At 35.6% G+C, this 15,126-nt stretch overlaps 1 protein-coding gene across 1 annotated transcript; it reads left to right on the top strand.

Annotated features, from left to right (window-relative positions):
* The first annotated feature begins 725 nt into the window (after positions 1-725).
* On the top strand, positions 726-13,734 carry LOC112862892 (protein LEG1 homolog). Its single transcript, XM_025926114.2, has 6 exons — positions 726-1,053; positions 5,770-5,856; positions 7,038-7,222; positions 8,139-8,239; positions 9,892-10,130; positions 13,385-13,734. Exons 1-6 carry the CDS (start codon positions 753-755, stop codon positions 13,483-13,485), a joined length of 1,014 nt encoding a protein of 337 aa, XP_025781899.1. The 5' UTR covers positions 726-752; the 3' UTR covers positions 13,486-13,734.
* The last annotated feature ends 1,392 nt before the right edge of the window (positions 13,735-15,126 follow it).

The following is a 15,126-nucleotide window of genomic DNA, read 5'->3' as shown; positions in this document are numbered from 1 at the left end:
CACAAGTTTTTGGCTCAGATCCTGGTAGCATGGAATTTGGGTTGATATGTCTGACATACAAGTCTGGACTTGCACTTGAACTAAAATTTCAAAGAAATTTGGTAAAGTCCCAAATATCACTAAAATGTCTTACAAATTCTATCTAAAATTGTTTACTTAACTGTTTATTTATGTGGCTGAAATCCCACTAACTAGAGATAAAATTGGATAAACAGCCGTTCTTTAAAATTGAAATAACTCTAGAGGCGCTTAGGTGGCTCAATCAGTTGAGCAGCTGACTTGATTTCGTGTCAGGTTATGATCCCAGAGTCATGGGATAGAGCTCTGCATTGGGCTCCACAGTGAGCACGAAGCCTGCTTAAGATTCTTTTTCTCTTTTGCCCCTCTCCCCCACCCACACACTCTTTAAAAAATAAAAATTAAAAAAAAATCAATTAACTCTGGGAAAGACATACAATTTATTATTATAATTAATATGAGAGACAGACAGAAGATAGAGACAAAAATAAATTTAGGATGAACCCAGTCTTACTAAAAATTCTAGAGACTGATACATAATCAACAATTTTGAGATGATTAACAAGGGAGGTAGCCTACTATCTTTGGTAAGACATTTGTTTACCTCCACCTTCTCATTACCAAGAAAGGCAGTGGAAGGTGTTGATTAGATGAGGTGCAGAAAAACAATGTAGCTTCTTCCTCCATTTCCCAACAAAGGTCCTGTCATAATCTCAATCTCGGGGCCAAACACCATGGCTTTGGATCTTTCCTGGCCTTATCTAATCGTTGGTTGTATTTTTGCTTCTTTAGCAAGAGCATCCAATATCTCAGATGTATATCCCCCTCTGTGGAAAGAGAGTCCTGGTCAGTTCAGTGACTATAAGATGGAAAATGGAAAGTATATCATTAACTTCTGGCATTATCCTGAGAGATTGGGGACGTACAAAATCCTACTGAACAAGACAGCCAAATATTTTGCAAAGTTTTCACCAGAAAATGAACAAAATATTTTATGGGGATTGCCTGTACATCATGGATGGCAATATCAGACAGGTAAGAATGTCTCTTTTTCATTACAATGACTACATTACAATGACCTTTGATTTAAGTGTGAATTAATTAGGAAGTAGTACCTTGTACATTTAGCACCATCTTTGTGAAAATTGATTTTTTTCTCTTTCCTTTCTATTCCTTTTCCAGCCATTTGCGTTCTTGCCCAATCTCTATCAAGTATTTATGGAATGTCCCCTACATGCATGGTTTTTGCTAGCCAGAAATGTCCAAAAGAATTGTGTACAATGATGAAATGTTTCTATTTGCACTGTTCTCTATGAGAGCAACAGCTCTTATATTCTTACATGAAGCTACTAAGCACTTGAAATGGCTAATATTTCTGAAGAACTGAATTCTTGATTTTGTTTAATTTTAATTAATTTAACTTGAAGAGCTACAAGTGGCTAGTGATTACCACACTCACCGAAGCACAGCATATTAGGCTTAGTTCAGTCAATATCAATAACTATTAATTGATGTGCTACTGGGACCAAGCCTAGTTCTAAGCACTGAAGAGTACATCCAACAACAAAACAGCTAAGGTGATATGCATTAACTACACATGGGTGTAGAAGATTAATTTGCATTATCTATAATTCTAAATATGATTAGACTATAGTCATAGAGATTGGAGTGACAAAAGAGAAAAAAACAAAACCTCTGTAGGAAAACCTGAAAATAGCATCTCTACTGAGGAATAAATGTAGATATTTGTTTTGGAACAAAAATATCAGGGGCACCTGGGTGGCTCAGTTGGTTAAGCGTCCGACTTTGGCTCAGGTCATGATCTCACGGTCCGTGAGTTCCAGCCCCGCGTCGGGCTCTGTGCTGACAGCTCGGAGCCTGGAGCCTGCTTCCGATTCTGTGTCTCCCTCTTTCTCTGACCCTCCCCCGTTCATGCTCTGTCTCTCTCTCTCAAAAATAAATAAACATTAAAAAAAAAAAAAGTTTAAAAAAAAAAATATCATAAGCCCCAAGCCATCTTGTTCAATGGGAAGAGACCTTCACTATCAACTTCTAGAAAACACTATTGGAAGAAAGGAATCAGTGAGAAGATGGGTGGCATTATAGAAAAGACAGAGAAAGAGACTGCAAAGTCTGATCTGTGATGACAGTCTGAATTGGCATCACATCCAAGTTCGTTGGGAGAATCTCCTGACATCCAGTATAATTCCCATTCTTGGGCTTCCCTTGGCATGGAAAAGAAGAATATATGAACTCCTGAGACATGGTTCTGGAGAAGCAAAAACATAAGATCCTCTGTAAACAATAATCAACTCCCCCAAGGGGTGCACACACTTACTCCTACAAAAATCTTCAGCTCTGGGCCCAGTAATGAACAAACAGTAAAGTAAAATATTGGATAAGGTATTTTCAAAATATCACTTTCATTCATGAATACAATACATGGGATTCTACTGTTTTTTTTAAGGGCTGATTTATGTATTTGAGTTGAATTCTACGATACGACTAGAGAAAACCAAAACAGAATTACCAATTATGAAATAGCCCATAAAAATATTTCACCCACAGTATGCTAAGTCTCAAAGACATGATAAGGACTGTAAGTACAAGAGTAGCTCAGGAAAGACAGTGACAACCATGGGCTGAGAATATCATGGGAAGAAATTAGGACCAAAGAGCTTGATGGAGGCATTGCGAGAATATAACTGCTGGTATACTAATTACAAAGATGGCACTGATAGCAGGTTTCACTGGAAGAAGACTACCACATAGGCAGAAGAACTGGAATGTGAAAGAGTAGTGGGTGGTTTATTTGAGAAGATGAACCAAGGTTAGTTAAAGAGACGTCTTTAGGTCAGACTGGGGAATTTTAATTGGGCTCTTAAGCAATATGGATTAGTTTAGTAACAAGAGCCTAATGCTTACAAAATACTTGAATATGTTAAATGTTTGCTTCTAGATTGCTTAGCACATGTTTTTTTTAAATATAGTTTTATTAATATGTAATAAACATAGAATAAACAGCATATGTAAGATGTATTTTTTGGTAAGTTTGGTATAGGTATATAGCTTTGAGCCCATCACCACAGATAATGACCATATGTGTCATTCCAAAAATGTTCTTTTCCCTTTCGTATTCTCATCTTCAGGAACTTCTCTTTACCCAGTCTCTCCCAGCCTTCCCCATTCCTCCAACTACTCATCCCCCCACTCCCAAACTTCACCAGTAACCACTGATGTGCTTTCCATCATTACAGATTAGATAGAATTATCTAGAATTTTCATATAGACAGTTGGGTGCTCTTTTTTTGGTCTGGTTTATTTCAATTGTCATGATTATTTTGAAATTCATCTGACTAGTTTCATATGTCAGCATTCATTCATTTTTATTGGTTAGCTGCAATTTTAATCAGAATAATGTTTGAATTGGGGAGAGAATACTGGAAGTCTGAGGGAGGATAAAGAAGTGACGAGGCGACACTGAAATGAAAAAAGGGAAGACTGGCACATACACGAGAAAATGACAGTAGATATCATTGCCTTCCCTTGAAGGAGTTACATCATGGTTAAGAAGGAGAGTTAGAAATGATCCAACCATAGAACAAGAAAGAGTCGAATCGTAAGATGTTAGATAAAAGTGAATGTCGTGAGCTGGAATCATCTGGGAATAGAGTAAGATTTGAAGTGAATCTTGAAAAAAAGGTACAATGTTGATGGGCTTTTAAAATAGTAATCCAGGGACAAAGAACTAGAAAGAGCAAAAGGGCAAGAATTAGTGGAATTAGTTTTGTATACATGAGAAAAATAGAGAAAGAGGAAAATGTTGAGAGTATAGGAGATACATAATGTATGCTACAGAAATAAATCTAGTTGGAAAATACAGTTTGCTATATTTTCCAAAATTTTGTTTTTTAAAATTTTTTTTTTCAACGTTTATTTATTTTTGGGACAGAGAGACAGAGCATGAACGGGGGAGGGGCAGAGAGAGAGGGAGACACAGAATCGGAAACAGGCTCCAGGCTCTGAGCCATCAGCCCAGAGCCTGACGCGGGGCTCGAACTCCCGGACCGCGAGATCGTGACCTGGCTGAAGTCGGATGCCTAACCGACTGCGCCACCCAGGCGCCCCTCCAAAATTTTGAATTTGAATAGTAATAAATATAACAAATTTTGTTCTGGAAGAAGTGGGTATGATGAAAAACAATGTTTGGTCAAAGTTATGGAGGATGACATATTTCTTGCCATGGAAAGGCAAGAAAAAAATTTCTTCAGAAGATAAAACATCTGGAAGCAGGCACAGCTTGGCTGTAAAGAAAGTACTGAAGATGTCCAGAAGAGTCCTGAAACTCCTCTGACAAAGAACAGAAGATTCATGATGCAATCTTCCTTGACAATCAAGATTAGGGGTTCAGTCTCAGGTATGCTCTCAGGTATCTCAGTTGGAAGTGACTTGGAATCACCAATAAAGCAGTTTTGTGGAGATTTGGCAAAAATGGAACTGGAGCACAGTTTTGTATATAGAGTAGACGACAAAGAAGTCAGCAACATAAGGAAATCCTCACATTAGCTTCATGGGCAACCATCCTCAGAGACTGAGTGGTCTTAAAAGGACAGAGAGTCTTGGAAGCAGATTTAAAATAACTGCCAACTGAGACAAAACCTAAGAACCAGGAGAGGTATGTTTCACATACTTGAATATTATTCTAGTTCAAAAGAAGATTAACAATTTTGGGAAATTTCCATGAATGAGCAGAACCACTCAAACCTTTCCTTTTGCCCACTGAAAGTTCATCTGGTCAAGAAGAACTAGAGAAAAGAGAAAGTTAGCAGGAGTAAAGAGAATAAGCCAGTGTGAAACTGGTTGAAACAGGGACAGAGACGGGCATTGAGTCAGAGACAGCTTCAGGGATATGCAAGTATATGCAGAAGGTAAAAAATATCAAGTGTGAAAAAAACCAGAAAGGCATGTTTTGAAAGTCGAAGGTAAGAGAGGATGACAAAAAGATAAAAATAGAATAATTGCTAATATTTACAGAAACACATATTCTCTGAGCTGAGAACTTTTTTAAAGTTTATTTGTTTTGAGGGAGAGCACAGCAAGTCAGGGGCAGAGGGAGAAAGAGAGAGAGGGAATCCCAAGCAGGCTCTGCACTGTCAGTACAGAGCCCGACCCGGGGCTTGAACTCATGACTGTGACATCACAATCTGAGCCGAAATCTAGAGTCAGACGCTCAACAGACTGAGCCACCCAGATGCCCCTGAGCTGAGCACTTTTTAAGTCCTTCATTTAAAAACCCCAGACTTCTAGGAGGTAATTATTGTTATTCTAATATATACACGAGAAAATTGAGGCTTGCAGAAGTTACTTACCTAGGGTCAAATAGTCGGTAAGCAATGAAAAAGGATTTGGTTTTAAGCAAATGAGTCCAGATCTTGCTTACTATACAGGAATATTCACTCCCTAATATCAAAGATGCAGAGTAGTTAGTAAATGGAAAAAACACAGACTACAGAAGTTAAAAAAAAAATAAGGCCTGTGAGAGAAAGTAGCTCATTGTAGGGATGTTAAGGAAAAGGAAAAAATATGCATGGGAGATAGGAAGCAGAAAGTCATGAAGTGAAGGAAAGACAATGTGATAGGAAAGCTGACACAATTCTTTATTACTGTAAACATGGTGTGTCTAGTTAGCGTTTGTCTCTACAGCTAGGAAGGGGTCCTGGTAAAACCACCTCTGGATTTTGTCTCTTTTAGGCAGATTAGCTGATCCCACGGAAAGTACGGACTGTGGCCGTAAATCTGGGGATCATCTGTGCATCTCTGTGGACAGTTGGTGGGCTGGTGAGTTCAGTGTGACTGTCAAACCTCAAATAGATGACCTTTCCATAAAAAATCAGTTCAACTTAAGATCCCAATCAGAGAAGCAAAACCAAACCCAGAATCACTACTTTTATAAAACGAAACAAAACAAAGTCTGTTTGGCTCAAATGTGGATGTCTTGAAATGGGTTTTGAGATAGATATATTTTTAATTTCCTGATTAATTTACTTAATTATAAAAATATCAGGGAGACCAGAAACCTCAAAGTTTGATTGAAACATATAAGGCGGGAGCAAAATTTGTGTTATATTATGAAATAAAACCTTGTTAACAAGGGAAATATCTAGATAGATATTATTGTATTTTAAAGCTATGTCAGATTTTCAGCTTTAGAGTAAAAACTTAGAAAAGTATAGAATTCTGTTACTAATTTTTAAATTTTTCACTTACTGTACCTTGGAATTTAATTAGTATTTTAAATTCCAGTGCAATTATTATCCATGATTTAAAATAATAAATGTATGGGGCACCTGGGTGGCTCAGTCAGTTAAGCGTCCGACTTCAGCTCAGGTCATGATCTCACGGTTTGTGAGTTCGAGCCCCACGTCGAGCTCTGTGCTGACAACTCAGAGACCGGAGCCTGCTTCAGATTCTGTGTCTCCCTCTCTCTCTGCTCCTCCCCCACTCTCTCTTTCTGTGTGTGTGTGTAAAATAAAATAATAACATAAAATAATAAATGTACAACATAAATCTATTTTGCTTTATGAGAGCAGGGTTTTTAAGAGAAGCATATTCAAGTTGTATATAACACTAAGGAAAATTTCTTTTTGTTTTGATGTTTACTTATTTATTTTGAGAGAGAGAGAGAGAGAGAGAGAATGATCAGGGGAGGGGCAGAGAAAGAGAGATAATCCAAAGCAGGTTCCCTGCTATCAGCACAGAGTCCTATGTGGGGCCTGAACTCATGAACTGTGAGATCATGACCTGAGCCAAAATCAAGAGTTGGATGCTTAACTCACTGAGTCACCCAGGTGTCCCAACATTAAGGGAAATTTCTGATAATATTCCCAAAGTTCCCAAAATTACTGCTTAAGTTTTACCACATTTCTAGATCTGTGGGTTTACTTTTATGAGAGACTTCTTTACTTCAAAAACAACCTCTTTTATATATTAACCATATTAATAAATGTTTGTTTATACAGATCTTAATTATTATCTCTCTGCAATGCCCTTCCTTGCTGCGGTTGATTCTGGTATAATGGGGATACCATCAGACAAAGTCACCTTTCTGCCACCGCCCAAGGATCAGATGAATTTTTGTTACAATGTTTCTAGCTGTCATTCATCCTTTCCAGAAGCAATGAAAAAGTGGAATGAATTTTACCAGGTTTTGTGTGTGTGTTTGTGTGCGTGTGTGTGTGCTTTAATTAATACTTTTCAAGGCTAGCCAGATAATTTTTGAATAGCACTTCATGTAGATTTTTTATGCATTGCACAATGCAGTCCTAAGGCATAAAGTTCCTAATGTGAAAATACTATGGTGACAGCAATATCAGTATGAGTGGATTGCTGCATGACATCATACCTCAATAGTATCCTCACTGCCAATACGGTATCAAGACTGCCCTATCTACTCTTTTCATACTAAAGTTATATACACACAGGTGAACCCAGAGAAATTATGGCTTAACAGTGCATGAAGTGTCCTAGCTCATCATAATTTCAGGACAACTGAGCAATAACTGATATACAAATGCAATTGTGGGATAGGTTGTGGTGAATTTGATCATCTTATTTCAACTCTCTTGATAAGCAAATCACATATGACTTGATTAAAATGAGCATTTGACACTCAGAAGCAAATATTGATGTCCAAAGCAAAGTGTCATGGGTGAAAGAGTAAATGACTAAAGATTGGGTTTCCCTTTAGAGAACTTCTTCATTATATTGCATAAGATTAGCTTTGACGCTTTGTGGACAGTTTGTTGCATGGCAAGAAAAAAACAAATGTACAAAATACTAAAGATCTGGTTCCGAACAGTGTAAAATCCTGAACATTTCTGAAACACATGGTTTATTCTTTTCGTATGATTTCAGTATCACTAGTAATTAAAATAACTGATATTGAGCTCTTCAGGAAGTGTTAAGCATTAAATCTTTCTTTCATACCTTAACTCTTAGAAAAAAATGTTCTCCCCTTATTTAGAGTGTTGAAAAATTATATTTGTAAATAGAACTGATTTTCAAGAAGAGAGATTGTTATAATTGCCCACATATCAATAACTTGTTTTTTTCCTGGATAGCACGTGAAGTCACATTCTAGTACCTTTGATGACCTGTTGGAGTACTTATGGGCTGCACATGTCTCATCTTTGGAGATTGCTCGTAAAAACTTTCACAATAGGTAAGAGTGGATCTAGAGTTATTTTGTTTCAATATGGTAATAATCTTTCCATCTTACACTGTCTTTTTCACTGAAGTCTTTGAAGACCAGAGTTCAGAAACGGGTAGATTTTTAGGCATTTAAGTGAGTTGAGTCATCAGTATAGGAGGGTTATGCAGGTGAGACAGCTGTCATTTGTCATTAGAGAAATGTTTATGCAGGGAGTCCATTCCTTGTTGACTGACTTTTAGAAATGAAGAGATGTCACTTACTGGATACTTGCAAAACCTGTTCACTGAAGGGAGTGTTTGTTGATGGATTGAAGTCAGTCTAAAAATGGTTTGGTGTCTACTTGTTACTATGTCTACAGATCATTTGTCTTTTTCAGGACCCACAAACATTTCTGGGAGCCCACAACGATTAATAGAACTGAGAGCATACCCAGGCAAGAACTGAGAGAACCCTAATATCTTGCCTCTGGCTACCTTGAGGCCCTGACCAAATAGGAAGTAAAGCCTTAGCATTGAAGATACACCCCAACACATGCACAGGGCTCCTCAGCAAAGAGTGGAAGATTTATTGGTTCAAGGAACTTAAGGGAACCTTTAACTAATCATTAGCTGACCATGATGCTTATGAGCAGGGACCTCAGTGATGACTCACTACAAAGAACACAGAATGAACAACAGAATCTGTCCATGCAAAACAGTAAACAACAATGACAAGAAAACCAAACAACAAAAAACCCTGGTGAGGGTGGGAATCTGATTTTTAGAGTGTCTACTTTATAGTGTGTGAACTGTCCAGTGTTTAAAAAAAAAAAAGAGACAGATGTGCAAACAATCAGGAAAATTATTGCATGCATGCCCCCCCTCCCCTTACACAGAGATAATCAGTCAATAGGAATTGTTCCTCTGGGGTCTCAGAGGACAAAATGTACAAATTTCCAGTTATACATAGTTCATGGGGATGTAATAATATACAGCATAGTCATTATAGTTAATACGTTGCTTATCTGAAAGTTGCTAAGGAGTGGATCTTAATAGTTTTCACCACAAGAAAAAAAAATTGTAACTTTGCATGGTAACAAATGTTAACTAGATTTCCTGTGGTGATCATTTCACAATATACACATATATCAAGTCATTACATTGTATACCTGAAAAACAGAAAGAAGTGTTGGCTTTCTAGGATCATCAGAAAAAAAAAAATATATACCAAGCTCCTTAAAAAGCAAAAAAACAAAACAAAACAAAAAAAAACCTGTTACTTCATTTTTAGTCGTTACCTGAAATGAACATTGTGTTAAGAGATGTCTAAATTCAACAGAAATTTTGCTAATTTTCTGTTATTTTTATCTTTATATTTTAAAATAATGAGACTTGGTCACATATCAGAATTTATGTAAGTAATGTAAATGCTTCACGAAAAGGGAAACACATGTGATTAAAAACACATATGTTCTGAGATGGTAATATTCAAATTAAAAATTTTAATAACATCTTTTCAAGTGTTCAAGTGTAAGAGCTAACATCAACATCAAGTTTCTTTACTCTATATTCTAAAAAGTTCAAAAATGTCATTTTGAACACATTATCTGTTTTGAAAATTGAGTTGGCAAAATTCTGGGTAGACTAACTGTAAATGTATACTTTCCCCCACTTCTCTGTTAGATTAAAATACTATTCTAAACAAGAAGCTGATTTTGAAAGAAGCTGGGCTTTATTTGTGGATTATTTAGCTCCACCACTCTTTCCTACAACCTTAATTAGAACATATGAATTCCAGAAGGAGCTGCCAAAACGCATGCTTATGAATGAGGATAGAGCCCCCTTCATCCGTGACTTTAGTGGCTTTCAGAACACAGTCCTGTTTGCTCTAAGTGTTCTCCACAAAGTACATAAGTACACAGGTAAGAGACACAGAGACCTTTTTATTTGTAAGTTCTATCCATTGTGTTGATTTCATAGGTAATGAAAGACGATCGAATCATAAATTACTACAACAGACTGTCTAAAGAAGGAAATGTTGACTTTTTAAGATATGTTTCAAAGTTTTAACAATAATCCTTGTGGGTTTGTGAGTGGCTTCATTTAGTGAGTACATATTACTTAACTTACTTACTTAGTAAGGCCCTTAGTTATTTAACACCTCTTTTCCTCTGGGGCCCTTCAACAAAGCAGATCAATATCACCACATGTTACTTTGGCAAGGAGACAATGGAAATCCCTATTTCTTTCTTGGACAAATTTTGCTATTTAATTTTATTTTGTTTTTAAACAAAAAAGATAATAAACATAATAATGACACTTGCTATAACTAAAAAAACCCTGAAATAAATTGTGTTATATGGACTTTCCCCATCCAATACTATGATTATAGACATCAAGGAAAAAATTTGACCCCCCCTCCCAAATTCTGGTTTTGAAAGAGGTATATTTCTCCAAAATTTCAAAATCTTAGGTTTACTAAGTAGAAAACACAGATGAAATTACATAAATTTGTAAATGTGAAAATTACTATGTCATTCAGTTTCCCAAATACTATTTATCCTTGTTCTACTGAGGGGAAAAAAAAATGTGTGTGTGTGCATGTGCATGTGTTTAATTCATATTCCCTAAAGAAGAATTCAGAAATAAGATATGATTCAAAATAAAAATGAATGCATTGTATTTTAAAAGTAAAACTTGTTTATGTATTACCAAGGGTAACATTGCTGTTTTAATAAATAAACCTTCAGATTGTAATGGCAAAACTCGAAGGATTCTATTTCTGTCTCACATGATGATTTAAGATACTCAGTTGGTAAGAGGCTTTCTTCCATGGTAATTAAGAGATCTAGGATCTTTCCAACTTTGGCTCCATCAACATTCACTGCTTCATCACTGTATCCTCCCTATAAAGTAATTCAAAGGAATTAAGGGCTTAAGGGAGCTCCTCTTCGAAAAGCCTACTAGAAGTGACAAACTTAACTATATCTCACATACCTTTGGTAAGAATAGTCATACAGCTCAACTAGATGAGGGGTAGGAGGGACTTGGGAAAATTAACTCTTGTCTGAACCCCACTGTTAGGAGAATCATAAAATGTATTGATTACCACACTGTCAGATATGGAAAGTACAATCTAGTCTTAGATGATATGAACAAACTCTATTGGCCTAGTATACAGAGGGACTGAATAGATAGAATTGATTACATTTAAAGATTGTATACAACAGATGTTTAGATTTTTGTAAGTTCCAGTTGTATTAAAATTAGCTTGGATTTGTTAGGAATTTTGAATTTACTCTATAGGCTACAATAAAAAGAAAAAAAAGACAAATTGGAATGTAGTTAAACTAGCTATCATGTTTCCTGTATACTAATTGCATGCATCCACTCATACTCAGAATTCAAAAATTGTGCTTAAAGCCTTGGCAGATATTTTTAACTAATTTGAGTTATAGAAAAAAATAGGATACCATTACTAAATACTTTTCTCCATTTCTTAATAATATTTCATTTTTATGGCTATAATTTCTTTTATACTTATTTAAAAAATATATTCAATATATGCCTCTTATCAAAAATTAAAACACTATAGTAAGTTATTAAATACACATAAAACTTACCTTCTATCCATCCTCTTTCCTTAATTCCTTACCTTAATTCCTTGTCTGATATATATTTTTTAACTTTTGGTCCTATTCCTACAAAAAATATTTGTATGAACTAGTGACTATAAATAAATAAATAAATAAATAAATAAATAAATAAATAAAAAGTAACAGATGCAACTGGAGTGTGTTATGCTAAGTGAAATAAGTCATACAGAGAAACACAGATACCATACATTTTCACCCTTATGTGGATCCTGAGAAATTTAACAGAAGATCATGGGGGGAGGGGAAGGAAAAAAAAAAAAAAGATTAGAGAGGGAGGGAGCCAAAACATAAGAGACTCTTAAAAACTGAGGACAAACTGAGGGTTGATGAGGGGTGAGGGAGGGTGGGTGATGGGTATTGAGGAGGGCACCTGTTGGGATGAGCACTGGGTGTTGTATGGAAACCAATTTGACAATAAATTTCATATATTGAAAAAATAAATAAATTCCAGTTAGTTAACATACAGTGTTGTATTAGTGTCATGTGTAAAATGTAGTGATTCAATACCTCCATGCAACACCTGGTGCTCATTATGACAGGTGCACTCCTTAGTCCTCATCACCTATTTCACCCATCCCCCCACCCACCTCCCCTTTGGTAATCATCAGTTTGTTCTCTACAGTTAAGAGTCTGTTTCTTCATAAGAGACTCCTAAAAACTGAGAATGAACTGAGGGTTGATGGGGGGTGGGAGGGAGGGGAGGGTGGGTGATGGGTATTGAGGAGGGCACCTGTTGGGATGAGCACTGGGTGTTGTATAGAAACCAATTTGACAATAAATTTCATATTTAAAAAATAAATAAATAAAAATAAAATAAAAATAAATAAATAAATAAATAAGTCAATAATTTGACTAAAAACTGTGCTGTTTGCTTAAAAGAGGTTATATGTATGGCACAGTTCTGTCCTCCTAATTTCTCACTAGCCATATACACTTGAGAAATTAGCAAGTCAGCAAATATTGACACATTATTCTGTAAGTAATATATAACTTTTCATTGAATGGATTTATATTCTTTTTAGTTTTAGGTAATGTAAAAGCAGCATTGAGTGTGTACTATTATTAGCTTAATTTGTTGGGATAGTGACAGATTAAATTACTAGAAATGAATTCATGGATCAGGTATTGCCAAGTGGCAATTAAAAAGTATAGTATAGATTACATTCTTGTCAAAACAAAAACAGAAACAACACAAATTGTTTTTTAGAATTCATGTTTCTGCATAGGCACTGAAAATGAATATTAGCAAATTTACTAATTTTCAAGAGTCTGATTTTTTATGGATTTTCATTCCTTTAATCGTTGCTGTATCCATTGTTCTCTTTAGTTACTTGTGTATCTTAGATGTTTGAATATGAGGGCATAACATAATTTTAAAAATCAAAATATTGTTTTATTAAAAAATGCATATGAAAACATGCTACTTTCATACTAATTGAATTTTGTTTTAGATAATTTCAACATTTGGGATTAAAATTAAATTTTACCTAAAACTCCTAAATATCTTTACTATTTTCTAGGTACATTATCTTTTGTTTTATGGAAAACTTTAATGAAGTCAACAGTTGCAAGGAAACTGTTTCTAGAGATTTTGGAATTCATCCTTCATTCTTTCAATTAAATGCTTCTGGAAATGTGTATAAAATAAAAATCCACGATGATAATTTCTCGAGGAACAGTATTCTCAAGATTAGTCCTTGCATGTTTGCATAATTTTGTCATTGTCTATATCTTAAAGTTTGAGTTAATATATTGCCATTAATTTGCTTAATTTAAATTAGTATCAATAATGAAAATGTTTACTTTTTAATGTAGATTCAGTTGAATAACTGACAAATGCTGATAAATTAATAAAGTTCATAAAACCTGATTAGAATTTTGGATTTTATTCAATCCAAATTAATTTTATGGAATTTGGAGGAATATATTTTTATGATCAATAGTCAAGAGGCAGAAGATTTACAATAAAATTTGGATGATGACTATGGATTTCTAAAACATTTAAAAATGAACTGTTGGGGCGCCTGGGTGGCGCAGTCGGTTAAGCGTCCGACTTCAGCCAGGTCACGATCTCGCGGTCCGTGAGTTCGAGCCCCGCGTCGGGCTCTGGGCTGATGGCTCAGAACCTGGACCCTGTTTCCGATTCTGTGTCTCCCTCTCTCTCTCTGCCCCTCCCCCGTTCATGCTCTGTCTCTCTCTGTCCCAAAAATAAATAAACGTTGAAAAAAAAAATTTTAAAAATGAACTGTTAGTTTAGGATGTATCATTTGATCCATCGTGTCCTTGGAGTTCTCTGAAAGTTAGAAAAATTATGTTCTGAACATTTCTTTCTTTCTTTCTTTCTTTCTTTCTTTCTTTCTTTCTTTTTAGCTCATACTTATTATGGAGTACATCAGGGTCACAGGGGGCAAAATTTCTTTCCTTTAAGAAGAGACAATGTGCACTGACAGGAAGGCAGTCCTCCTTCCTGCTTGCCCCCTTGGTAACTTTCCTTCCACAGCTTGTATGAAGTTTGCTGACAGGTTTTACAGAGGCTCCCAACCACAGTTTTCCAAACTATTTGGAAAAAAAAATGAATAAATTGAGCCAAAAGGTAGATAGTATGGTAAAATAACACAGGCACTGATATCAGAAAGATCTGAGTTTACATCTAAGCTCTGCCATTTTCTAACCAATGTCAGCTGGTCAATCGTAAACAATTTATCAAATTCCCCTGTACCTCAATATACTTACTGAAAAAATGAAAATGATGGGGAAAAATGGAAATAATTGAAGAGTACACAGATTTGGGTTATAAAAATTGGCTGGTTTAATAAACAAAAGACAATGAGTATCCAGTATAATACCTATAACCCAGTAACTATGGTATAGAATACAGATTTGATAAACAAATTACCAATAAGACTAGTTTCTTCTGGAGGCTCCAGGAGAGAATTAGTTCTCTTGTCTTTTGCAGCTTCTAGAAGCTGCCCTCATTCTTCCGCTCATGGACTCTTCCTTCATCTTCAAAGCCGGTAGTGCAGTATCTTCAAAAATCTCTTTGATTCTGAACTTTCTGCCTCCCTTTTTTAATTTATAAGGACCATGATGATTTTTATCAGCTCTCCCAAATTATCCAGGATAACCCCCCATCTCAAGACACTAATTTAATAACATCTGCAAAATCCCTTCTGCCATCTAAATTAACATATTCATGTGTCCAGGGATTCACATGTGGACATCTTTTGGGGGCCATTATGTCTGATAACACATTATTCATGAT

This window comes from Puma concolor, chromosome B2, assembly GCF_028749965.1.
Source record: "Puma concolor isolate L17-30 chromosome B2, mPumCon1.1.hap2, whole genome shotgun sequence".
Classification (NCBI taxonomy): Eukaryota; Metazoa; Chordata; class Mammalia; order Carnivora; family Felidae; genus Puma; species Puma concolor.
The sequence above is the reverse complement of the archived record's forward strand: the minus strand, read 5'-3'. Positions and strand labels throughout refer to the sequence as shown.

What these genes read in the sequence shown, in the direction of transcription:
- LOC112862892 (XM_025926114.2), top strand. Translation starts at nt 753, where the DNA reads ATGGCTTTGGATCTTTCCTGGCCTTATCTAATCGTTGGTTGTATTTTT. An exon ending in TGTGGACAGTTGGTGGGCTG is followed by an intron (nt 5,857 to 7,037) that starts GTGAGTTCAGTG and finishes TTGTTTATACAG; the next exon opens with ATCTTAATTATTATCTCTCT. An exon ending in AGTGGAATGAATTTTACCAG is followed by an intron (nt 7,223 to 8,138) that starts GTTTTGTGTGTG and finishes TTTCCTGGATAG; the next exon opens with CACGTGAAGTCACATTCTAG.